This window comes from Paramormyrops kingsleyae, chromosome 8, assembly GCF_048594095.1.
Source record: "Paramormyrops kingsleyae isolate MSU_618 chromosome 8, PKINGS_0.4, whole genome shotgun sequence".
NCBI classification, from domain to species: domain Eukaryota; kingdom Metazoa; phylum Chordata; class Actinopteri; order Osteoglossiformes; family Mormyridae; genus Paramormyrops; species Paramormyrops kingsleyae.
In genome coordinates this window covers 17,825,608-17,851,120 of record NC_132804.1, presented here as the reverse complement: position 1 = coordinate 17,851,120, position 25,513 = coordinate 17,825,608, and the positions used below count along the sequence as shown (strand labels likewise).

The following is a 25,513-nucleotide window of genomic DNA, read 5'->3' as shown; positions in this document are numbered from 1 at the left end:
TTTATGACAGTGTAAATGAATAGGGAGAAAATATATATAGATCAGTAAGCAATGATATCAATCCATCTTGATAATCAAATAATACTTTGGCATACTACGACACATAATAGCTTTATTTCAGTTTATTATTGCAAATACCCCCGCACCAAAGTTAGAAATCTGCGAATGTTTGTTTTCCGTCTTTTAGAGAAGGTAGGTCTAAGCATCCGCACAGTTTCATGTGCTCTTCAAAAGAAACTAAAGAAAGTCACTCGCAGAAATCGGAATGCTCGTTACAATCAGGAAGTGCGTTCACCGATACTGTCGTCAGGATCAGGAATCCTTTAACCTTTATTACAATTGCTGTCGTTTAATGTTTTGATTGATGCTGTTCGTGGGACTGTCTGCCGGGTTTTTGGTGGGCGCAGGTGGATTTTTTGGTTCCGTCCTTGAATCAAGATGAATAACATGAAATTAGCACATTCGAGTGCCATTCGTGCGGAGGTGAAACGCCACGAAAGTGCCAAAACTACCATCAAGAAAATTTTCAAGCAGTTGGAGCGAGTTGGCGACCAAGAGCTTCGCAGTACTTTACAATTACACCTGCACAGCGTCCAAGGTGAGAGCGCGCCGTGTCACGAGGTCCTCTTTCGTAATATTATGAGGATTGTGCCCCGGGATGTGTGACAAAATACAACATAGTGTCATGGATCGCCGCCGCGTGTTTGCCAGCGGATTGAGACGTATAACTTAGTGGCTCAGCAATTGTAACCTTGTATTTGCACACGTTCAGTTTTAATTTTAATATATTTGGCTAAAATACATTATTGTTTAAACTGATGCATTAGCCCAATTTCCTCGTGATGTAAGTGGATGATATGGAGTGGTCAGTCTCTTTTGTTATTGCAGTAAAATGAATTTTTGTCTGGGGTACTTTTTGTATTATAGTGGGTCTTTGGGTCAATGTCACGTTAAGTTTGTACGGGCCACAGATAGAGCTCAGCGATTATTCAGTAACGAAAATCAGCAATCGACACGTTAATTTATAGGTAAATGCCATGAGCGATGCTGCTTGAACAGGAAATGCCATTTGATGTGTGCCCGAACGGCTGAGATGCTGTGTGGCTGGCAGCACTTGCTAACTGCTTGAAACATTTAAATGTAAAAAAGGTCGGAGGCCAGCTATCGACAGAGCACTTAACCTGGCTGCTGGTCACTTTACACTTTATGCTTCTTTTTGGTTCATTTGACATTTACCAGTTTAGAGATATTTTTATGAGAGTGAAACTCTTATTTTCAGATATGCATCACAGACTGAAGTATTCATCATACACGCAATGGTGTGAACTGGAGCAAAGCTTCATATCGGAAATAGTTAAAATAGCATGAAGGACGTTAAATATCCTGAGTCCAAAACCTAAGTGGTATACGTAAGAGGAAAAAACCAACACGTGACCTTTACCGCAGTAATTTCAGATATCTGACATCCTGTCTGCAGCAAAAGGAGAGCAGAATGTGGATGCTTATCTTTTGTTTTTGATAGTAATATAGATTGATAGATCGTTTTAATTACATTAATGATCAGGGATTTCTGAATCTGATTTTAAAGTGTATTTGAGTGCTACATTATGTGAAAGTGAAGCTTCACCACATCATTCAAGTACAAGTAATATTACCGGCATTTTTAGGTTTGCACAACAGTGAATTGGCCTGGTATTTTCAGATGGACCACCTTATGATGTTAATGTTACGCTGGTATATAAAGATATGTCTGTATTTTAACATACACTTTATGGTATCCAATCAAACCCTAGTGTAACTGAATGCTACAAATTGCATAACGTGAACCTGCTTTGAGATGCTTTTGATAACAAATTCTCTTTGAACTCCAATAGCATTAATAACAGAGCAGTGCAAACGTCTTTCTGCAGGACTTATTTGATGATCCCTTATCACAGAGCACTGGATATTTCCATGAAGTCACTGCTTATATTGATTTACCGTGTTTATTTGGTGTAATTATGGGTTGCCTCAGTTAAGGGGTGGGCTGCCTACGCTGATGACAGTAGGACCTGCTAAATTTTGGCTTATTTCCTGTTACTCTTCAACAGTTCTTAAACCCACTTCCTCCCTGTGCAAGATAGCACTGCCCTACATTTTTCACAGCTTCTCCATGGTTTTCTCTGACCAAGCCTTCTGTGTATTTTTTTTTAAATATATCTGCTAATCCCTTTTTCTACGGTCCCTGTCAGTGGTCACCATTCACTTGCTTGTATGTTTTCCTACTTAGTTCTCTGTCTCTCTACTACAGTCTTACTTCCGAGGACTGATCATGCAATTGATTTACAGGAAGTGTATTTCAGTCAAGTTAATTTAATTTAATTTAATTTAATTTAGTTTTATATAAATTTATTCATAGCAGATCTGGGCCAGAAGCAATAGCACAGCTGCATTCACCAGCTGACCTTAAACCTGTGATCTGGTTCTTCAGTTTAGTGACAAGACAGACAAGACACCCAACGGCCAGGGGCCCCCGGCTGGGAGGGGGGGGGCCCTCTAGGGTGGCTGATTACATGGCACATTTCAACAACGCATCTGCTTTATTTGTGTATTACATTTTTCGCAAAAGTGAAAATAAAGGACTTGCGTTTCTTATATTCACTTTGTTGATATTATTAATTTAGATTTCACTCTAAAATAATGGTAATCAATTTTACTATGTTGGGGGAGGGTGAGTTGGGGGCCCCATGAATTTTTTTTGCCCAGGGCCTCCAGAGTCCCTTGAATCGCTGCTGCTCTAGTTCAAGGATGTAGGTTGGGCCACAGGATTCTTTTTTTTTTTTGTCTGGCTTCCTTCCTATTTACAATCACTAAAAACTCTAATTTTGATTGGTTGGCATTTGCCTAGCTTTGGAGTGAGCCAAGCCTGTGACTGGCTGGCCCATTCCGTCTCTGGCCCCCCTGCATCAAGAGGGGCTTAACACTGTAGGCCTTGTTACCACATTACCATCCAGTTCCTGCTGCAGCGTTTTCCCTGTTTACTGGCCAAACCATCACCTCCGATTCAGCTGTCGTTCTCCAGCTTCTCTTCCTATAACCCCCACACTTCACACACCACAGCCCTGCCCCCCCCCCCCCCCCCACCCCAGGTGGTCTCCACTGCTGTGTCATCTTGTGGCCAATCACCTGCTCATAGTTGACTGTAGTCAGCTCAAACCAATACCCTGCTGGAAGCTTAGCTCAGGTCGCTACATGGTCAAACCATCACTGGTTCAGATCCCAGGGTCAGCAGAGTGATATTACCACTGGGCCCTTGACCCCCAGTTGCTCCTGGGACAGCGTTTCTCAAAAATGTGCAGTGCTCTGAATAAAAGCATCTGCTAAATAAGTGCAAGTTAATAAGTGTACCAGCTAGCAGCCAGACCCGCCATTTTGCAGGAAAGGAACGTGTAGCATGTTATACGGCGCAGAGATCGGTCTCTAGTACACAGTAGCAGTCTCATTCCCTCAGCTAGCTATGCACTTGTGGTCCATCTCTCTAAACCTGAACCCATCTTGCTTAGATTGTATGTTTATAGACTCAGTACAGCCCAGAGCAAACCCAGTCTGACCTCAGAGGTCTGTAGCTCCTAGAAGATAAAGTGCTCATCCTCAGTCCCGCAGAGCCCCAGTCCCGCAGAGCCCCAGTCCCGCAGAGCCCCAGTCCCGCAGAGCCCCAGTCCCGCAGAGCCCCAGTCCCGCAGAGCCCCAGTCCCGCAGAGCCCCAGTCCCGCAGAGCCCCAGCCCAGCAGAGCTTAGTTATTTCCCTGTTCCACGAAACCTCAGGTGTTAAATGAGGGGAAGCCCAAAAACGTGCAGGGCCCGCGTTCTCCAGGACTGCACTTAGAGACCCCTGACCTATATGCTGGGGATGTGGATGTGATTTGGAAGATTCACAGCTCTCTCCCTTGTACCTACCTCCGATTGAAGGCACTCTTTAAAACATGGCGGCCTCTCAGAATGTCTCTGACTGTCAGACGCCCCGGTTACTCCTGCATGTGAACCACTGGGTGGGGAAGCCAGGTGTGACATCACCAGTGCTATATTGAAACCCCCCCCCCAAACTCTGCTGGGCTGCTGAACTGTAGCCACACACACATATGACTTATTGACTGTTTCGATGGAAGCGAGCAAGCTGTGGGAGAGGCGTATAATTCACTGCAGATGTGAGCTGTCTTGCCTTATTTCATTTGCATGCTGGAAGGAGCCACATGACCTAGGAGGAGTGACCTGGGGGCCCGCAGGGAGCCTTCCCCCCCCCACCATACACCCACCACGTGGAGTTGTGTGTATTTTGCATTTATGCAATCTCTCCTCCTCCATTTCTGATGAAAGACTCACTGAATATGACAGACCTCCCTATTTCTTAGTGTGCAATGCATTATTTTGTAATGTGCTATTAATAAGAAATAAACAAGATAAAAAGGAATGATATTAAAATTCTGCCTGTCTTTCTATCTAATAAATATTAATATACACATATTGTACTGTGCAAAATCTTAGGCCATCACACAATATATTTAAAGTTATTTATCAGTGTAGCAAAAATGTATAATAATAATAATACATTTTACTTAAAAGGCGCCTTTCTAGCACCCAAGGATACTGTACAATAAAGCATATAGCCATAAAATACAGAGAATATAGAATAAAACAAGTTTCATAAAAATAATTGCAATAATAATAACAATAAACAATAAAGACACAGTTTACTATTAGAATATACACAAATGAATCATAACATGCTAAATAGCGAGAATTTCTGTTCTACAAACCATTGCGGCCATCATGTTGGATGGCTATAAGAGCACAGCACCAGTGACAGGGCATTGTTGTTCCCTTGGGTATAAATAATAAAAAAAAGGTTTAGAGATAAATAAACAAGATGTGATGCCCATGAGGGGGCCGGACCCAGTTTTGAATCACAGGAGGTGTGTTTATCTTGGGCCAGAAAACAGCAGCTGAAGGGACAGCAGAAGTAGACTGGGGCTGTGGAGGGAAAGGAGGGAGAGGAGGGGGGGTGTGTTGGTACGAGGGGTGACCCCCCTTTAAACGAAGGGCATGGCATGCAGGGCTGTGTGTCGGGGCTGCTCCCCCTCTGTATAAATAAAATAAAAGCCATCCTCAGTGTGCATGAGCGTGTACACACACACACACAGACACAAACACACACACACACACACACACACACACACAGACACACACACACACACACACACACACAGACACACACAGAACACACACACACAGACACACACACACTATATCGAGGTCCATCTCCACTCAGGTCACACATGAGGATCCCTCACCCATATGCGCTACTGGCCTCCTGCTATCCTGAGGGGGGCGCTAGTGAGCAGACCCCCCCCCCCCCGACTGTCCTTATCCCCATTGACAGCATGGATCACTACTGATTGCTTCTGTTCACGAACATACTCACACTGGCAAACAGATCAAAAGGCTGGGGGATGAACATACTTTTGGGGGGGGGGGGCAATAGAGATGGTGGGGGCCGGGGGCGTCGCTGGGGATGCCTAAAACATGCCAAACACTGTCGGTGAAAAGGGAGTGAAAAGGGTCGAGTGACACTTTGTCTCTGGAGCAGTTAGAGGCTGCTGGTGATGCAGCAGCAAAGGGGGGAGCCTTCCCTTCACCTCCTCCTCCCCCCCCCCCCCCCGTCCTTCTACCTCGACCCTGGGGCTTTTTTGTCCCCCTGGTGTCCCTTTTCCTCCATTGTCATCATTCATCTTTTTTTCCCTCACTTTCTATTCACTTGCTTATTTGCAGGTCCTGACGTTTGATCTCCTTGCTCTTCTTCATTGCATCATTCATCTCCTCCTCCTTTTTTTTGGGAGAGAGGAGAAGAGGGAGGACGGAGGGAAAGAGAGAGAGAGAGAGAGAGAGAGAGAGGGAGAGAGAGAGCAGGAACTGGCTGGAGACTGCCTTGTGTGAGAGAGGGAGAGAGAGAGGCAGCAGGGACTGCCTGGAGACTGCTTTGTGTGTGAGAGAGCGAAAGAGAGAGAGTGGGGAGAGAGAGAGAGAGAGAGATTGGAATAAAGAGGAGGATTACTGGTAGGCAAGCGGAGAGCTCGGAGGAGAGGCTCATCACAGACACCTCTTTCTCCGTCAGATTCCTGTTCTTCTTTCTCAGCTTGTCTCTCTGGTCCCAGACCAGCTGTGCTCTTGTCTCTTGGGAATCCGGGCTGTGGGGCTTGTCGGCGTAGGAATCGAGTGTGGCGGCACTTTCACGGACGGACCCCGGCGACTCATTAATCGCCGCGACGACGCTGGGAGTGGAGACGGCGCGGAGGATGGGCACGCCGGCGTGAAGCAGCCGTCCTTCTCTTTCTGCTTGGGAATGTCACCTTTTGAATTCCGCCACCCACTCCTGTCCCCCCACCCCCCCGCCCTCCCATTGCGATCCACTCCCTGTGCAGCTCCGCGTCTCACTTCCATCATCTGGGAAGGATAGATGCTTTGTCACAGATCATACGGGAAGACGCTCCTTGTGGCTGGGCACGATGAGGACGGATGCTGGCGTTGTGCGTGTAGACAAGCGTGTTTACAGCTCCTAGCTATGGGAGCACGTTGGACATGGATCCCCGTAACCGCGTCGTTTTAGGTGATTCCTTGGTTACGCCACCTTCTTTGTTTCTGCCGATTATTTTTCGCCGATACTTAAAGCTTCTAAAAAAAAAGTGGGTCTGAGTGTTTTCTCGCTTTGGAATTTCGATGTTATTTTATTTTGAATAATTTTCTATGTGGATTACAATTCATAATCAAAAGGGAGTATCTGAACCAGCACTTAAAAAAATTCAGCTGAAGGAGAGGGGTAGTGTGAAATAATGATGCGCGAAAACAGAAAAGGCAGATTATAGTCATAGTTTTAGGAGGAGAAGGAGACCCTCTTGGAAGGACAGAAGACAGATTAGGGGAATTTATGCATTAACAAAAGAGGGACTGGAGGAGTCAATACTCAAGAACAACAAACCATGACAAAGTTTAACTTAAGAATAAGGCAAACCAAGGGTGGGGGCGTAGGGTGAATCACCTCCTCTTTTTCTTACCTCTTTTCTTATGGGCCAACATTTCAGTGAAGATCATTCTTTTTCTCCACCTGTCCGTCATCCTTCAGTCTTGTTTCATGATGGATGTGGAGTAACTTCAGGATAATCCGTGTCCTATGTTCACTTTGGATTTGAATCCTCCTCAGACCTCTCTGAACAAGCTGACTGTCAAGCTATCTATCTAGCTGACCATTCCAGTCCAGTTCCTCCTCACTATGAGTTTTCCCACATCTCCCGGCTCAGAAGGTCTGCCTGCTGAAGTGTGACCACATGAGCCAAGCCGGCGCACAGCAGCGACGCACGACCTACCTCATCTCCCTCACGCTTGTGAAGGTTGAGGCTCTGGGCAAGGATGCGGACCAGCAGGATGAAGCCAGGGCCCCTGGAAAAGGAGAGGGCCATGGGGGCAGGCCTGGGGGGTCCATGGAGGGAAGAGATATGCCCTCCTCTGAACGTCGCCGAGAAAGGCCCCATGCAGAGTTGGAAGGGGAAGACGGCTTTGGCGGGGCAGAGAGAGAAAAGGACAAACTTCTCAAAGAGAGGAGGTTTGTGGTGGAGAGAGTGTCTCCAGGAGGCGGTCATAAGACCCCAGATCAGGGCCCTGGAGTTGACTGGCTGGAGGCCAGAGGGAGGGAAGCAGAGGTCCAGAGGGGTGCAGACAGGACCCCGGAAGCCCCACTGGGACCAGTGCCACCCTGGAGGTCTGTGGACGTGGGATCTCAGAATCGCACCCCAAATAAGTGTGCCATCCCTCTGCGACTCAGCCAGAGGCCGATGGACCTACCAGGAGCCCAGCGTGGTGATAGAAGCTGGCAGGAGGCCAGAGGAAGCGCCCCCGCCCTTTCCCAGGACTTGGGCAGCGATGTGGGTAGCGCTTTGGAGGCAGTCATGGCCTTGGGACTCAACCGGGGGTCATGGATGGGGACCGAAGAGAAGGCGAGAGCTCACGGTGGCAATGTGATGGGGGGAAGAGGGTCGTTTACACGCGATGCCCCTCGTCCCGAAAGACTGAAGGCTGGTTCCGCCTCCCTGCCGGGCCCGGCCGGCCAGGTCATCAAGCCCCCCCGCAAAGGTAAGAGCCGCACCCTGGACAACAGTGACCTGAACTCCTTGTCCGAGGACCTGCGGCGGGGAAAGGAGTGCCGCGCGGCTAGCGAGGCGGCGTACGGTCACCCACAGCGCGCGTCCGGCCGTGACCACAAGATGCTGAAGTTCATTAGCGGCATTTTCACCAAGAGCACCACGGTCCCTACCAGCAGCACCACTATTACCCCGCTCTATAGCCCTTTGCAGCGGGAATCCAGTGAAGAGGAAGGTAAGCCTCCAATTTTAGCCCTTCCCTCAATTCCAGTTACGCTACTCAACTCTTCCTTCTTTCCTTATTGGGGATTCCTGGTTTATTTTAGTTCCTCCCCAGTCCTGATTGGTTCTTTAGAGTTTTAAAGGTCTTGAGAAGATGGGGACATCTGAAAGAAGGTGGTACAGATGACATTTACGGGCAAGGCCCCTCCCAGACCTTCTCTGTGTCTATGGATGGATGTCTGCTTGGCGGATTCTGCACACATCTTTTAGCAGAACCACGACGTCAGGTGCACTAACTAAGCGCCGGCAGCGCTTTCCAGAACATTCTTCTAAATTTTGCAAAAGAATCTCTTAGAAAGATAGTGGTACACAATGCGACTTTATTTTACAGAGGATGTTCATCTCTTAGATGGGCTATAATTAGTTACTTTAGCCAGAGTTTGTTTTATAAATGGTGATTTTGTTATATTTAATCAGATAGTAATTGATCCAATGAATTTGAAAGGAAATATTGATACCAACAGTTTGAAGGGAGGGTTTAGACTGTTGGGATTTAATGGTCAGCTTTACTTGACTTAAAGGCTGTGATGTTTTTAGGTAGAAGCTTTGGAGAGAGAAATTCCCTGATAAGGAGCCTCTGGTGCAGTACTAAGGCATCTTTCACCTCATTTCATTTGTATTTCAGGGGCACCACGGCCCAGAAATGCCATGAAAGCGATTCAAGACCCTGTTTAGAGGGACGCTTCAGCCGTCGTGCTTTTTGTGTCAGCTCCCCATGAAAAATGATTTTTCTAAATCCATTCAGTGATTTGTTCTACATTTTCATGCACATTTCATATAAATTTTATAACACCCCTCCCCCCCTCGGCATCTGTGTTTCATCTGATTGGAAGTGGCAACCCTACTCAGCGCCAAGCCCCCCCCCAAGGGTCAAACCGTACAATGGCCCCCTGTGCTGATGTATAACTTATGTAACAGATGGATAGGTAGCAGTTTCAGTTTGACCCAGACAGGGACCGAAAAAACACACGTGGGCTTTCTGCAAGGCTGCCCCCCCCCCGGCACCAACATCTAACCCGTCAGCACCAAGGGAAATGGAATTACAGCTGAATGCCGGAATGGAATCACAGCAGAAGGACTTCAGGCTTCCGGTGGTGTCCGGCCCGTGGGAGAGAGACGAGCTGGGGAGACGGAAGCAGGAGACGGAGAGATTGATAGATGGTACTTAGGGCTGTAGCGATGCCAAAGGAGAGGGAGGGAAATAAAGCCGGTGCATAAATTAGTGTGGAACAGACGCTGGCGGGCGAGCGACGCGGTCAAAATAGATACTGAATAATCCGTTGCGTTGCGCATAAATTATTAAACAGAATGCAGAGAGCTGCTGTGAAAGAGGAGGACGGGGAGCATAGGAAGGAGGTGATGGCGCAGTTCTGCTGTGTGCTGTGAAAGAGGAGAACAGGGAGCATAGGAAGGAGGTGATGGCGCAGTTCTGCTGTGTGCTGTAAAAGAGGAGGATGGGGAGCATAGGAAGGAGGTGATGGCGCAGTTCTGCTGTGTGCTGTGAAAGAGGAGGACGGGGAGCATAGGAAGGAGGTGATGGCGCAGTTCTGCTGTGTGCTGTGAAAGAGGAGGACGGGGAGCATAGGAAGGAGGTGATGGCGCAGTTCTGCTGTGTGCTGAGAAAGAGGAGGACGGGGAGCATAGGAAGGAGGTGATGGCGCTGTCCTGCTGTGTGTTGTGAAAGAGGAGGACGGGGAGCATAGGAAGGAGGTGATGGCGCAGTTCTGCTGTGTGCTGTGAAAGAGGAGGACGGGGAGCATAGGAAGGAGGTGATGGCGCAGTTCTGCTGTGTGCTGTGAAAGAGGAGAACGGGGAGCATAGGAAGGAGGTGATGGCGCAGTTCTGCTGTGTGCTGTGAAAGAGGAGAACGGGGAGCATAGGAAGGAGGTGATGGCGCAGTTCTGCTGTGTGCTGTAAAAGAGGAGGATGGGGAGCACAGGAAGGAGGTGATGGCGCAGTTCTGCTGTGTGCTGTGAAAGAGGAGAACAGGGAGCATAGGAAGGAGGTGATGGTGCTGTCCTGCTGTGTGCTGTAAAAGAGGAGGACGGGGAGCATAGGAAGGAGGTGATGGTGCTGTCCTGCTGTGTGCTGTGAAAGAGGAGGATGGGGAGCATAGGAAGGAGGTGATGGTGCTGTCCTGCTGTGTGCTGTAAAAGAGGAGGACGGGGAGCATAGGAAGGAGGTGATGGTGCTGTCCTGCTGTGTGCTGTGAAAGAGGAGGATGGGGAGCATAGGAAGGAGGTGATGGCGCTGTCCTGCTGTGTGCTGTAAAAGAGGAGGACGGGGAGCATAGGAAGGAGGTGATGGCGCAGTTCTGCTGTGTGCTTTAAAAGAGGAGGATGGGGAGCATAGGAAGGAGGTGATGGCGCTGTCCTGCTGTGTGCTGTGAAAGAGGAGGACAGGAGAACAGGAAGCATAGGAAGGAGGTGATGGCGCTGTCCTGCTGTGTGCTGTGAAAGAGGAGGACAGGAGGACGGGGAGCATAGGAAGGAGCTCACCTCCACATTAATGTCCATCTGTCCCCAGCTGTGTGTTGTTTCGGTGTGCGGCAGCAATGAGGGAATATAGGTACTGTAATGGTTTTATTATGACCATCTTCAGCGACCCCCCCCCCCCCCCCACACACACACACACACACACACACATTATGTGACATGTATTTCCCTTTCTCGTGCGAGCACGTCAATTGGCTGTCTGCACGGGCTCTACCTTCCACACGCTCGTCTTCTGGACGTGCGAGAAGCTTGCCGGAGGAAGTGTTGTCATGGCAACAGGGTTGCAAGAGATGCCTGTTGGATGGTAGTGTGAAGCTGAAAAAAAAAGAGAAAGAGAGAGAGAGAGAGACGGGAACGGACGGGATGGTGGGGGGTGGGGGGAGCGTAAAGGAATCGAAATTCCTGTCCCCTGAGACCAAGGGAAGAAGGATCTATTAATGTTACGGAGATGAGAGCCTCCGTGTCTGCAAGCTGACCTGCCATTATCACCGTATCTAAGGGTCAAGCCGGTGTGTTTTGGAAGCAGTTTTCTAATCACACAGACATGCCTGCTGTACTGTACTGTAGTGTAGTGTCCTTAAAGGCAGCTGTCAGTAATAATGGATCTATGTGTTTGTCATTCTGGATAAAAGGTGTCACATTAAATAAGGGGGGGAACATTGAGGTGGCAGAGATCACGCTTGGGGTGGATCTGGCTACCCCCTCCCCAACCCACCCCCCACCTACTCTCTTTCCTCCTGTGTACTACACAACCTGTTTGAAGGATCTCGGCTGAGCAGGCTGGTTAAGCCCCCCCCCCCCCATTGAATGTAGCTTCACATTAGTCCTCTGGGTACAGTTTACATTCATCTGCAACTGTATGGATGTAAGGCAGTAGTATTTTTTTTGATAGGACCCCCCCAGGACTGATGTATTTGTGCTGATCTCGCCCCCCCAACAGACATACACACACTGACTTGGTGCCATTACTTTTTATTTTTTAGCATCATATAATGTGTATAATGAGCTCAAATCTTTTATATTTCTGACGGTTATAATTTCGAAATAGAGCTGCCCCTACCTCAAACCCCACCCAGTTCTCTGTTTTTTTTCTCCTAACCTGCCCCTGCCCCCCCCCCCAAAATTTATTTGCGCACCACAGTTTGAATACCTCTACAGTAAGGGAAATGATGTATATGTGCCTGTTGTTTCGCAACAACCTCTGACGCAGGGATCCTGTGAGACAGCGGCTGTGGTTTAGCTACATGAACCTGTTTTTCTGTGAATGTGGTATATAAGTTAATTTTGCATCTTCGTCAGTATCCAGACCCCTGGGCTAATGGGGATTAGGCTGTGAGTGGCATCTAAAAGGCCAGATGCTGCGCAAGAGGCCGCCGGCACCTGTGGATGTGTCTCCCATGTTGTGATCCCGCACGTGACAGCAAAGAGCAGCTCCGCCCGGCGTCAGGTCACTTCCCTGCATCTTGCCGGCACGGGACAGGCTGTTGTAGAGGGAGGTCGACACGGTTCAGGTGAACTTCCCCAGCCGTCAGCTGTGCAGGATGTAAACGTCCGGACAGAAACTGCAGTGCTCCCTGTGCATTTTTTTTCCTGCCCATTTTCTCGCACTGCTGTACGTGTACGATCACGGGGGCCGAACCGTGCCACGGTGCCCCACAGTCCAGGCACAGAGCTGCTAATGAACCTGGGTCTCGCGGCTGCTGCCCCACAGAGTCCGTGCAATTAATCTGCGCCTCCTCGGCCCTCCTCTTCCTCCGCTGTCGTTTACCTTCCCCCCCGCTTCTCCTTGGGCCCCTGCTGAGAGCCATCTGGGCCTGTGAGAGGACCCATATGGGGCGATTCACGTCACTGCCAAAGCCAAGCGCCATTCTGCACGGGAGAAAAGTACCCATAAACACACCGTGACTTTGAAAGACTTTTGTTTTTGTTTTTTTTTTCCTGCCATAAGGGCCAGCTGTGTCTGTGGGCTCGCATTTGTAATTAGCTGTTAGCAGGTGGCTGTTGAATACCTTTCTCTAGCTATGTGACCTTCTGTCTGATGGAATTCCGAACTGCAGACCTTCCTGTTGTGCTTAGGCTGGCATTTCTGCATGTACGCTTAGGGCAGCACGTGGGCAGCACGATGTCTCACATCCTCAGGGCTGTGGCTTTGACTCCTGTGCCCCGGAGGTAGCATGTACGGAGATAGCATGTACGGAGGTAGCATGTATGGAGGTAGCATGTATGGAGGTAGCATGTATGGAGGTAGCGTGTACGGAGGTAGCATGTATGGAGGTAGCGTGTACAGAGGTAGCATGTTCTCCTCATGTCTACTCCCCCCCCCCAAAAAGTTATCGAAATGGCTTTTGAGTGTGTCCTGTGATGGACTGGACTGTAATCTGTGTGTGTACACATGTACGGGCAGTGCCCAGGTTAAGACAACTTTTTGCTGTTAGCTTGCGCTATTTTATTAGTGACACTCAGTAAACATTGAGTGGCTGCCACTTGATGGATGGATGGATGGATGGTTTGATGGATGGATACATGGAAACATATTTTTATGTGTAAATATATAAATATTATTTTCCACACTAATCTAAAGCATACAATTATAAATTTCATTTTTGCATTTCAGACTTCTCTAAAATGGTTTGTAGAAGCACGTGTTGTGTAAATGCAGAAGGTGATGTTCTCCTCAGAGTAATGAACGCTCCTCCCTTGCGGCTCTCTCAGGCCTCCCTCACTGACTGCCTGTCCTTTTTCCAGCGGCTTGCACCAACAGTCAGGAATGGACCCTGAGCCGCTCCGTCCAAGAGCTTCGTTTGGTGAGCGGCGGCCCCGTCGTCCCCGTCGGCTTCATGTGAAAAAGAGAGACCCACAGACGGCGTGACAGAAGGCAGAGCTACGCAAAAAGACCTGCCGCTTTCTGCCCTGTTTATTGATAGCGGTCCCACAGGGGGCTGGATGGAGGGGTGGCCTGGGACCCCACAGAGCTTTTCTCTCCTTTGACACTATGGAGTTTTATTTCCTCTCCTTTCATATTTAGCCTTTGCTTTGAAATTAAATGAGGTTGAACTTTATTTGCGATTTGCACAAACATGAGAATGGAGAATGTGTTAGTTTTCACATACTGTATCCCATGTTGGTCTCCGGTTTTAAAGACACACTCATGATAGCGAAGCTTGGGGTCCAAAGTGCAGTGTCAGCCATCCATCCAGTACCCATCCATTGCCCTTTCAGTTGGCACGTTAAACTGGTGTGTGTCAGTACAGTAAGTGCCAGTGTTTGGGGCAACCACACAGGAAAAGCAACTATATATAAATACATGCAACTGAGTGTAATTGAATTTAGTAGCAGATGAGCTAATTTGCAGGCTGCACAATAAGTGTATAATTTAGTGTGACTATGTGACAGTGTCCCCCCCTCCCTCTCCCCATGTACATAAATTAAGCTTGCGGATAATTTTGTTATTTCACAAAAATGAGTAAGAACAGTTTCAAAGCTAATTAAATGTATTGGGAGGAGCATGGAGGCTTTGCCTGTGGGGTGTGTCCTCTCGTCCCCCTCCCTTGTGCCAGGGGGGCCGGACTCATGAGTCTACGTCCATGCAGGGGGTGCTTGGCAGTCTGCGCAGTGGGAAGTCAGCGCTGGTGCACTGGTACATGACGGGCTCCTATCTGGCTGTGGAATCCCCGGATGGTACGTACCTGGCCAGGCCCCGCCCAGGGGCAGCCCAGGCCCCACCCAGGCCCCAACAGGCTCCACCCAGCCCCTGACAGGCCCCGCCCAGGGGCAGCCCAGGCCCCGACAGGCCCCACCCAGGCCACAACAGGCTCCACCCAGCCTCTGACAGGCCCCGCCCAGGGGCAGCCCAGGCCCCGACAGGCCCCACCCAGGGGCAGCCCAGCCTCCCACCCAGGCCCTGACAGGCCCTGCCCAGGTCCCAACAGGCCCCACCCAGGGGCAGTTCAGACCCTGACAGGCCCCGCCCAGGGGTAGCCCCACACTGACAACCCTTCTGTTCACTTGACAGGGGGACGGTATAAGAAGGAGGTCCTGGTTGAGGGGCAGAGCCAGCTGCTGCTGATCAGGGAGGAGGCGGGACCACCCGACGCACAGGTGTGTCCCTCGGCGCACCTGTGCTCCAGCTCGATTTTAGATAGGCCAGTGGTGGCATCTCACACATCTCCGTGGTGCTTGATCTCCTCCTCTCCTCCCTTGTTCCCCACCCGGACCTGCAGTTCTGCAGCTGGGTGGATGGAGTCATCCTGGTGTTCAGCCTGGAGAACGAGAACAGTTTCCAGGAGGTTTATCGGAACTACAGCCAGCTGAACACCCATCGCAATATAGTGGAGATCCCGTTGATTGTGGTTGCAACGCAGGGTAAGAGCCATAGTAAATTGTGGGATTCTATGCTCATTAACAGACCAGTTCAGGCTTCATTGTATGTATAAGGTATTTTACTAAGAAGAAATCAAGAAACGTTTTAACCTAGTACCCATACTATGAGGTGTATATCCTATGAACGACATGGAAACCCTGAATAACCAATATAAATATAGCATTCCTTTCTAAACTGCGATTTAAATACTTTCCCTTTGATAACGTCACTCATGCTGAGAGAATAACCTCACTTGGTTTTCAGCTTTAAAAAGGGAAATAGGTGGGAGACGTGTAATGTGAGGTGTGATCTAACCACCCCCCCTCACCCCACCCAGACAAGATCAGCAGCTCCAACCCACGGGTGATCGAGGATGCGAGAGCCCGCCAGCTCTGCTCTGACCTGCGCCGCTGCACGTACTACGAGACATGCGCCACCTACGGGCTTAACGTCAACCGCGTCTTCACTGAGGGTGACGGGCTTTTCCTTTTGTTCACTCTAACTTAGCTTAACTCTTGAGCTCTTGGGGGGAGTGTGTGACTCAGCAGGTCAGGATGCTGTGCCAGTGATCAGCAGGTCATCAGTTCCAAACCTGGGGTTAGTGGAATGACTTCTTCATTGGACCCTTGAGGAAGGCCCTTAACCCCCATTGCTATCTCTCTCTCAAAAGAAGCATCTGCTAAATGAATGTGATGCACCTTATGCACAGTGCCAGTGCACAGCTGTGAATTCTGAGTCACCTCATTTGTAAACTCATTTGTAAATAATTCCCTAGTTGTGAACTTGTTTTATGCAACAAGATCTTTGGAATTGCTGATGGAATTATGGTAAAGTGATACAAGTGGAAATACTGAAAAGAGGCAGATTGATTTTGCTTTCCTGTAACTAAGTTTGTCCCTGCTGACTTGCTGTCCGTCTGCTCCCTCACAGCTGCCCAGAAGATAGCAGCCATAAAAAGACAGGCCTCTTTACAAGCCGCCTGCAGATCACTGCCTAACACCCCCAGTCACTCAGGGGACTCGACTCCGGTGTCTGGTGCCTTTCCAGGACAGGTAACAGTCCCCTGAAATAAACCTCCTGTTTACCCATAATCCCTAGGCACTAAATGACAGGAAAAAACCTGTGTTGTCGTGGCACAGAAATTAGATGTGATTTGGCCAGCTGTGTTTATTAAAGTGCTATTTACTTTTGCATTATTTTTATGTGTTTTACTCCTTGTACCTCCCTTGTCCCACCCCCTTACTCCTTTCCCTTCCACTCCCTACTCTTCCTGCCTCCCCCCAACCTCCACTCCTCCTACAGGCCAGTAATGGAGGTCAGAGCAGTGATTACTCCTCCTCCTTGCCCTCCACCCCCGTCGGCAGCCGTAAGGACCTACGTAGCATGGTCCCAGCGGACGGTGGGGGGAGTGCCCCCCCGGGGACACAGGGCAGCACTCCTCGGCGTCGCCGCTTCCCAGTCAGTTGGTCTTACACCACATAATTTTAGTCTGTCTCCATGCCCCCCGAGTCTGTTCTGTTTATTCCATTTACTAGGAATATGATTGTCGGTATTTAAACCCCCCGACTGAATTGTGTTCAACGGTAATGTTTCTGCCTTACTGTTTAGTCTCACTTGCTAATCTCATTTTGTTGCCACCGTTCTTGCTTTCTTGATGTCTCACAGCACAGCAGTGATGCAGAAAAGAAGAGTGCTGAAAGCAGGGGCGATGTGGGGAGTGGCCGGTCAATCCCAGTTAAACAGGTTAGCACCACTGTGGGATGGTCTGAAAGGCCTTATAACCTGTTGCTCACTGCTGATGGTCTGCATTGTGCCTCATATTCTTGTCTGTTTCCCCATGCCTCTCCATGCTTCCCCTTTTTCCTGTGCCTCTCCATGCTTCCCCTTTTCTCTGTGCCTCTCCCTGCTTCCCCCTTTTGCCTGTGCCTCTATCTGCTTTCCCCTTTTCCCTGTGCCTCTCCCTGCTTCCCCCTTTTGCCTATGCCTCTATCTGCTTTCCCCTTTTGCCTGTGCCTCTCCCTGCTTTCCCCTTTTCCCTGTGCCTCTCCCTGCTTCCCCCTTTTGCCTATGCCTCTATCTGCTTTCCACTTTTGCCTGTGCCTCTCCCTGCTTCCCCCTTTTGCCTGTGCGTCTACCTGCTTCCCCCTTTTCCCTGTGCCTCTCCCTGCTTCCCCCTTTTCCCTGTTCCTCTATCTGCTTTCCCCTTTTCCCTGTGCCTCTCCCTGCTTCCCCCTTTTCTCCGTGCCTCTCCCTGCTTCCCCCTTTTCTCCGTGCCTCTCCCTGCTTCCCCCTTTTCTCCGTGCCTCTCCCTGCTTCCCAATTTTACTGTACCCCTTTCCCCATCCCTGCAGGGCATATTATTGAAGCGCAGTGGCAACACACTGAACAAGGACTGGAAGAAGAAATTGGTCACACTGTCCAGCAAGGGCATTTTGTCCTACCATTCCAGTATCAATGTAAGTCACATGATTAGTGTCCTGTTACTCTGAAATTTCTATGTATTATTTGTGGGAATTTGTTTATAACTAACTGGCATGATCAACCTTCTTCTACTAATAACATAACATTTTTCCAGTATGCCACTATATACTGAACAAACATCCTTAGGTGTGACTTTGACTCCTGACCTTACAGGACTATATGCAGAACATCCACGGCAAGGAGATTGACTTGTTGCGAGTGACAGTGAAGGTTCCCGGCAAGCGGCCCCCTCGAGCAGTGCCGGCTGGCAGCCCTGCATCCGGCCTCAATGGTGTGGTGTCCAGCCCCGATGGGGCCAGTGCAGGTGAGCCACTCTCCTGGACCAGCAGAGCAGTTGGTCAGTTTTGCATTATTTGGGTGCAAAATGCAGTGGATTGTGCCTTCCCTGCAGGACTATGGAATATTTTTGTGTCCTTTTACAGGTCCTCAGTTTCCAAGCGGCCTTTTGACGGTAGAAGAGGGGGCAGGAGCAGAGCGGTCATTTTCCTCACCGGGGGTCCAACGATGCCCATCTTCTCTGTCCAACAAAGGACAGAGTATGGGTATGTCTCTGTGTGGGGGGGAGGGAGGGAGGGAGGGAGGTCTTACATCCATTTTGGAGAGTCAGGTGATTGGGGTTTTAATAATTGTTTTGTCCCTTATGGCACAAACTCAGAAGAAAGTGAGCAGTGTCACATCAGACACAGGCCTCCTAACATTTATTTCTCCATCGGTGTCACAGACTCGGCCTCCGAGGGGATGAGTAGCCCTCCCTCTGCTAAAGACACGATACCTGCCTCCCCGAACCTGAGTGACAAGAAGAAGAAGGGAGAAAGGAGGAAAAAGAGCATGAACCAGAAAGGGGATGTGGCAGCTGGCCAAGCTGAGGGTGAGCATCCGCACAGGAAGCAGGCTGAAAAAGCTCTGGATGGGTCAGTCTGTGTAGAAATCCAGTTAGTGTCACATCAAGTGAGGGTGAAAAAGAAGATTCAGCTGCAGAACATGGCAAAGGAAATAAAGGTTATGCTTTGTGGTGGGGGTGTCCTTTCTGTCCTTTTTTCCTCCCCACTTTGATGGCTTCTCCCTTGTTTCCTCTGTTGCACTTCTGCTTTCCTGGGACACTTGGCTAACCTGTCACTCCATAGCCAAGCGCAAAATGTGGAAACTCAAAAGCTTTGGTAGCTTGAGAAACGTTAGCAGAGCAGGTAACCAGCGACTGGGGGAGGGGGTGCGGGAACTCCTTGCATGACACCATGCTTGTGATCATTAGCCCCTCTGAAGTCCACATCTGTAAGATCTCCTAAACCTAAAAACCAGAATTACTTTTTGACTGTAACCAGCATAGCTTTTGCAGAATGTTGCCACTGCTTGTCAGTGTTCCCTCTGCACATCTCCTTGTGAAGTGCCCCCTTCTCATAGAAATAGATGTATGTGTGCGAGTGCATGCAGGTATGTGTTTGTGGATCTGTTTATGGGGTGCTCAGTCACTGACAGCCTCTGTATGTTTCATTTTTAGATGAGGAGAATTTCGACTTCATCATAGTCTCAAGCACGGGACAGACATGGACTTTTGAGGCGCAGAGTTTAGAAGCGCGTGACTCTTGGGTCCAAGCTATCAACAGCCAGATCCTGGCAAGTCTGCAATCCTGCGAGAGCGGCAAGAACAAGGTACGTCCCAGGTCCTCTTGGGGCTCTGCAGCAGCTCAGGAGGGTGAGGCATTGGGGAGGTGTGGCAGAGGGATGTTGACTGCATCTTGGTTAAATCTGGTTTCACTTCTTCTCTTGGCAGGCGAGAAAGAACAGCCAGAGTGAAGCAGTAGCTTTACAGGCCATCCGGAATGCCAAAGGCAATGGTTTCTGCGTGGACTGTGATGCTCCCCGTGAGTTTCACAACTCCCTCACGCTGTAATCCTTGCTCCCAAGTTGTTATGGCGTTATCGATCAACTGTACTCTTTCCCCGAACTTTGTCTCAGATCCAACGTGGGCTAGCCTGAACCTGGGGGCACTGATCTGCATCGAGTGCTCAGGCATCCACCGCAACCTGGGTACACACCTGTCGCGTGTGCGCTCCCTCGACCTGGACGACTGGCCACGCGAGCTGACGTGTGTGCTTGCCGCCATCGGCAACCACGTGGCCAACGGCGTGTGGGAGGGCTGTACACAGGGGCGCCAGAAGCCCATCCCTGAGTCGACACGGTGAGGCCTCTGTGGTCATAAGGAGGTGGCAGTTGATCAAATGTGAACATCTGGGCTTTAACAACCTGGGTGTTAGTACATACAAAACTGTGCAGAAGTCTACCATGTTTGTCTAATCAATAATACCTCATCAAGTCATTTAACTGAGTAAATTGATTAGTTAATTGAGCTTGTGGTCAAATTTAGTGGATACATGGAATGACTGAGTGGCCCCTGAAGAGAGGTTTGGGAACTGAAGCGGTGTTCATATAGCTATTCAACTAAATATCAGTTATGGAGAATAGAAGACATTCTTTTTTGTTTTAATGTTAAACTTTGCATTTTTTTTCTGAGCAAATATACATTTATTACTTATTGCGCTTCAGTTAAATATCTTTGAATTTTCTTTGATTGCCTTGGATTGATTTTTGCACAGTCCTGAAAATAGTCAAGAATATTTAAGAATATTCATATTTGGGACCACTTGTCTGGTTAGTTGGTAAACAGAGTGCATACTTGCTTAAATTAACGCAAGGACAGCAGGCAGTGCTACACCTCCAAGAAACGAATGTTGTCACAGAAACAGCTTTCTGGCACAGTGTCACCTGAACCCTGATCCATTCTGTGTCCCTTAGAGAGGAGCGGGAGTCATGGATCCGAGCCAAGTACGAGCAGCGGGCATTTGTCGCCCCTTTGCCTGCTCCCAGGGAGGCTGTAGGGGGCGCCATGCCCTCCCGGCTGCTAGCCACCGTCTTAGAGCGCAATCTGCCTCTGCTGCTTCTGCTGCTCGCTCACAGCACCAAGGAGGAGATCAACGCCCCCCTGCCATCCCCCCAGCCTCACTCCGCCCTCCATGCTGCCTGCCAGCTTGCTGATGTGGTCATGACTCAGCTGTTGGTTTGGGTGAGAGCCCTTATGTCTCGGATCTGTGAGCTTGCTGAGGGATTGATGTAATCGCAACTGCATTTCAGCGTGTCGGTTTTTCCTGTCAGTGACCGGTTACACAATGCAAACATGTGAAGGCTATATGAGCGCATTAAGTACCCTGGATGATAGGCGAAGGATTGCATGTTCAGCTAGCCAGCTTTGAATTCAAAGGCTCTTTTGGTGCTCAAACACTTTCCACTCCGTCTCTCTGTAGTATGGCAGTGACGTGAAAGCACGGGATTCCCAGGGCCAGACCGCCCTGACCTTGGCCCGGCAAGCGGGGAGCCAGGAGTGCGCCGACATCCTGCTGCAGCATGGGTGCCCCAACGAGGCTCCCCCTGCTGCTGCGACACCTGGTCTCTCCCGTAAGGTCAGCAGTGCCAGCCTGAGCCGGTCCACTTCCAGGAGAGGGTTTCTTCATTTCAGTAGCGATCAGTAACCCTGTACTGCAAAACGGATCTTTCGCAGGAGCAGGAAGTTTCCTCTGTGGCAGGCACTGTTTGCACCAGTGTGTGTGTGTGTGTGTCTGTTTGTGTGCGTGTGTGTGCGTGCATGTGTGTGTGTGTGTGTGTGTGTGTATGCGTGTGCGTGTGGGTGTGCCCGTCTGTCAGCCACTTCCTTTCCTTTGTGCAGTAAACTTGCAGCCTTGGTCTTAGGAGGATGACGTAAAGAACAAGGCCTCTTACGTACGACCAAGGGAACAATGGCGTGGCATTTTCTGAATGCAGGAAAAGAGAAAGGACAGATAGAAGATAGACTTCTCACCTCCCTCCCAGTGAAGAAGCAAGGAGGGGTTTTGGCATTTATGCTGCCAAGACCCAAGTAATGGGATGGTGACCCTAATTCAGTAGTACGTCATGTATTTGCTGACCCCACTGAGCAAATGGCGCTATCCTCCGTGCATTGAACTATGAATCCAGAGGCTTATGCAGGAAAACGAAGCAGGAGCCTATAGCAGCACGGACTTCGGATGGAGCTCAGATGGGACTTTTCAAAGGATGCAAACTGCAAGTAACTGGTTCGAGTCCCTCTGGTGTCGCTGCAAAGGTATCCACAGTGAAATTCTCTACTCTTATTTGTTGATGGATAAACTAATGTCAAGCCTCTTCTTATTTGATTCTGGTCATCAAAAAATTTGTCTCTCAAGCGGTCAGCCTTCTTTCATTCGCATGTTAAATTTTAGACATTGTGCACTTTTAGCACCTTTCGGTAGCAGTAGATCTGTGTGTTTGTGTGTGCCTGTGCGAGTATGTGCGTAGACCTTTTGACATGTGCCAGTGGAACGTACCAAAACATGGAGGGGACCGCTTATTAGGTGACCTGGTAAGGCATCTCCTTCCAGGTGACATCATTGTGCTGGACTTGATGTCACATTCACAGGGAAACCCTTTTAGGAAAAGGATGTTATTAAGGTCTGTGGTTCTGGTGAGTATGTAAGCAGATTCCCTGATGTGATCTCAAGATTATTGCAATAATGCCATTATTATATTGATGACATCAGTGTATATGTATAGAATGTGTGTAAAATGTACAAGCAGGTAAAGGAGGGAAGTAAATATTTGGATTTTTTAAAATAATATTTCAGAGAGAAATCAGGGCATTAAGGTAATATGAAGGAATTTCAATTTTTTAAACTCTCTTCCAAAAGATTTATTTAATTTCCAAAAATTATTTTTTCTACAACAATGAAGCTGCATTCCCTTGTATAAACTGTCAGTCAGAGTCACGGTTGGATAATTTAGCAATCTGAGGATATTGGATCAACCCAATTGTTGCCTGGAGAGATCGGTGCGGAGTTTCACTTGGCGGTGATACCGTTACATCTGCTACTGAGTACAAACAAGTCTTTCTGCAATGAGCTGCCTCCATTCTGTGATCACCCCCAAGCAAAATACCAGAGAATTTCAATGATGAGAAAGTTTCCTTGGAACTATAAAAGATTGCATAGACATATTGACATTACTACTACTGCTGGTGTTACTAACTGTATGAACCATCCTTGTAACTGTATGTAGTGACATTTGTATGGATATCTAGGACTCATTTATAAGTGGTCTGGATGATGAGAAGCCTATTTACACGCTTGCATCAGTTGTGATGGTATAGGTCACTCTTTGTTAATTTCCTATTCTTTATGTTAATCAGTGTTCTTGAGTATATGTGTATTTTTAAAACATTTTCTCAATTTGCCCCCCTAAACATTTCTGCCCCGCCCCTTTCTTCCATAAATATCATTTGACGTAACCTAAGCTCACAGGGCACCTTCTGTGACATATTGGTCTGTGACACATTTGTCTGCACTGCACTTAGACAAGTCCTCCAACTACCTACAAACTAACCCCTTGGGGGTCGTAGCAGTTCATTCTCCTAAAACATTTGATCTTTTTCGCTGGTTTCAAAGAACTTAGACATGCATACATGTGCTGTCATCAACACACAAAAGACATGGTGATAATGAGACAAATAGCATCGCTTTAGTCTTTGGGGACAAAACATGCCACATCATAGTGAAGACAAACCGGACACATTATATTGGCACCTTATGTTTCTATTGTGCTGTATACACATAAAAGCCTTTTTTCATTTGTGATGTACATGGAAACTCTACTAATAACTCCACTACGGCCTGTTTTGTGTGTGGTTTTAATCTAATTTATTTTTAGGAATTTTTTTTTTTAAATATATTTTTATGTGAAACGTATCAGCTGTAACAATGGCAACAGTGTAGAATGAAAAGGAACAGAATAAAAATTTTATATGAGTTTTGCTGTCCTGAGCGTAAGCAAACACATGTATGTACATTCATCTGGGCTTTTGAGACTAAATTTAATCATCTGGGGGGTGGGTCCACAAAGCAGGATTTCTTGCTTAGCCAGATAACTTGTTGGATTTAAGACAGTCTCTGCTGAATGTAAGTGAACGAAGATAAAGTATATTTAGCCCAAATTACCTTAAATCCAACAAGTTAAGACCCACCCCCCTGAGCTGCAGTAACATCACCTGGAATTGTATTGTCCTGACTAATCCTTTTAATTGTTACCTGGAAGACTTACCCCAGGCTGGGTTGTGAACTGGGAAATAGGAACTGGAGATGGGAGGAACAATTGTGGATTTTAAATGGAGAAAGGAGTGGATACTGGTTCAACAAAAGCAGCTGGGAGCAGGGCTGGACTGAGATTAAATCGGCCCTGGGCTTTTGCCCATACGGGCCCATTACACACACATACCTACACATGTGTGTGTAATGCTAAAACTAAAGGGGGCTGAACACGCTGTCTGGTTTTTCAGGTTCTCAGCACCTCCAGCTTGCTTCCCACTTGTCTGCCAGTCTCATCTTTATGAATGGAGTCCGTCTGTATTTAGAGCGACAGGAAAAGTTATTGGCAGAATTACTTCCTTTGTTTTAGGTTGAAGAACGGTTTCCTTTGATGCTCCTTGGCGTCAATAAGGCATGACACCACAATGAAAACCATAAGAACTTCAGGAGCATGACAGCAAACTCCCTGAAGCCCCCATTCTGAAGTCCACACCAGTCAAACAGTTATGACCCACCATTTGATAGGCATGCAGTCTATTTCCTATGCTGTATCCCACGTCCACCTGACCTTTACCTGAGCCATGTGACCTGCTGCCTTCCCAGTGTCCTCAGGTTGGACAGACCCAGAAGATCGTTTGTGGTGCTCTGGAGCTTCTGCAAAAACAGATACCCACACAAACCGAATTTTACTTCCTGTTCTCCCTCCACTACCCGCCTGTTGATCAGTATCCCTAATGACTCTTTAATTACATTATTAGTAATTTGAAATACTTTGAGATAATCAAATCTAAAAATAATATTCAAAATGTAGAGTTACAAGGCTCTAGGATTCCTCGAGGCCCTTTGACTTTGGCTTGCGATCTGCCCCATATATACTCAACGACAAATCTGGGGCAAGAGCAACAACCAAAACACGTCCCAAATTTATCAGCAGAGGTGGACTTTGTTTCAACCAATCAGCTGAGTATGAAGAGTCACAGTCAAAGAGAACTCAACCGGTTGGTTGAAACAAAATATTGGTCTGGATTTTTACTTTCTGACCCGAACTTTCCACCTCTGTTTATTGGTCTCAGCGAGATGGATGCATGTTGGCCTCCTCCTCCATGTAGAGCTCCTTCTTTTCTGAGGTTTACTGTTTTATGTACTGCTTGTTTCAGGTCTTGCCTTGATGTCTCAGTAAGTTTTAAGTCTGGATTTAGGCTCCTTTTACCTACTTTAGTCTTGCCACAAACTTCTGAAACCCATTCACACACTTTTCCTGTGTTCCTTTGTCTCTTGTAGGATAAAAGTAAAAAAAGTGTCCTTCAATTTTAGGTTATTTGTCTTTGGAGGAAATAAGACATCTTACAATTTAGATTTTTTCAAAATTATTTGAATTTTTAATTTGACAGCATGTCCTCTTTAGTGTACAACAGGAATAAATATGTTTTCTTACATCAGTGAAAAGATAGATGCAAAAATAAAATGTCCACTACAATGGACGTAAATGAATGGGTGGGGTCTCAGGAGGATATATGTGTGTGTGTGTGTGTGTGTGTGTGTGTATATATATATATATATATATATATATATATATATATATAAGAAGCTGCGTGTGAAAGAAGCCTGTAA

General features: G+C 48.0%; 1 protein-coding gene across 5 annotated transcripts; it reads left to right on the top strand.

The window, feature by feature from the left end:
- Positions 1–268: 268 nt before the first annotated feature.
- On the top strand, positions 269–23,627 carry LOC111855067 (arf-GAP with GTPase, ANK repeat and PH domain-containing protein 1). 5 transcript variants are annotated; one of them, XM_023833720.2, is made up of 19 exons: positions 269–598; positions 13,688–13,746; positions 14,533–14,620; positions 14,955–15,040; positions 15,163–15,304; positions 15,640–15,774; positions 16,233–16,354; positions 16,605–16,760; positions 16,968–17,045; positions 17,654–17,758; positions 17,937–18,087; positions 18,206–18,325; positions 18,505–18,651; positions 18,908–18,967; positions 19,279–19,430; positions 19,552–19,642; positions 19,737–19,959; positions 20,574–20,841; positions 21,080–23,627. In XM_023833720.2, exons 1-19 carry the CDS (start codon positions 439–441, stop codon positions 21,302–21,304), a joined length of 2,568 nt encoding a protein of 855 aa, XP_023689488.1. In that variant the 5' UTR covers positions 269–438; the 3' UTR covers positions 21,305–23,627. The 5 variants fall into 5 exon arrangements, with proteins under 5 accessions (XP_023689488.1, XP_023689497.1, XP_023689477.2 ...); XM_023833709.2 differs by lacking the exon at positions 269–598 and adding an exon at positions 6,438–8,157; XM_023833693.2 differs by lacking the exon at positions 269–598 and adding an exon at positions 6,438–8,400.
- Positions 23,628–25,513: the final 1,886 nt, after the last annotated feature.

Excerpts from the sequence above, each read along its gene's own strand:
- LOC111855067 (XM_023833693.2), top strand. The coding sequence starts at position 7,356 with ATGAGCCAAGCCGGCGCACAGCAGCGACGCACGACCTACCTCATCTCC. Across the intron at positions 15,305-15,639 it reads GATTGTGGTTGCAACGCAGG|ACAAGATCAGCAGCTCCAAC; the intron begins GTAAGAGCCATA and ends CACCCCACCCAG. Across the intron at positions 20,842-21,079 it reads TGACTCAGCTGTTGGTTTGG|TATGGCAGTGACGTGAAAGC; the intron begins GTGAGAGCCCTT and ends GTCTCTCTGTAG.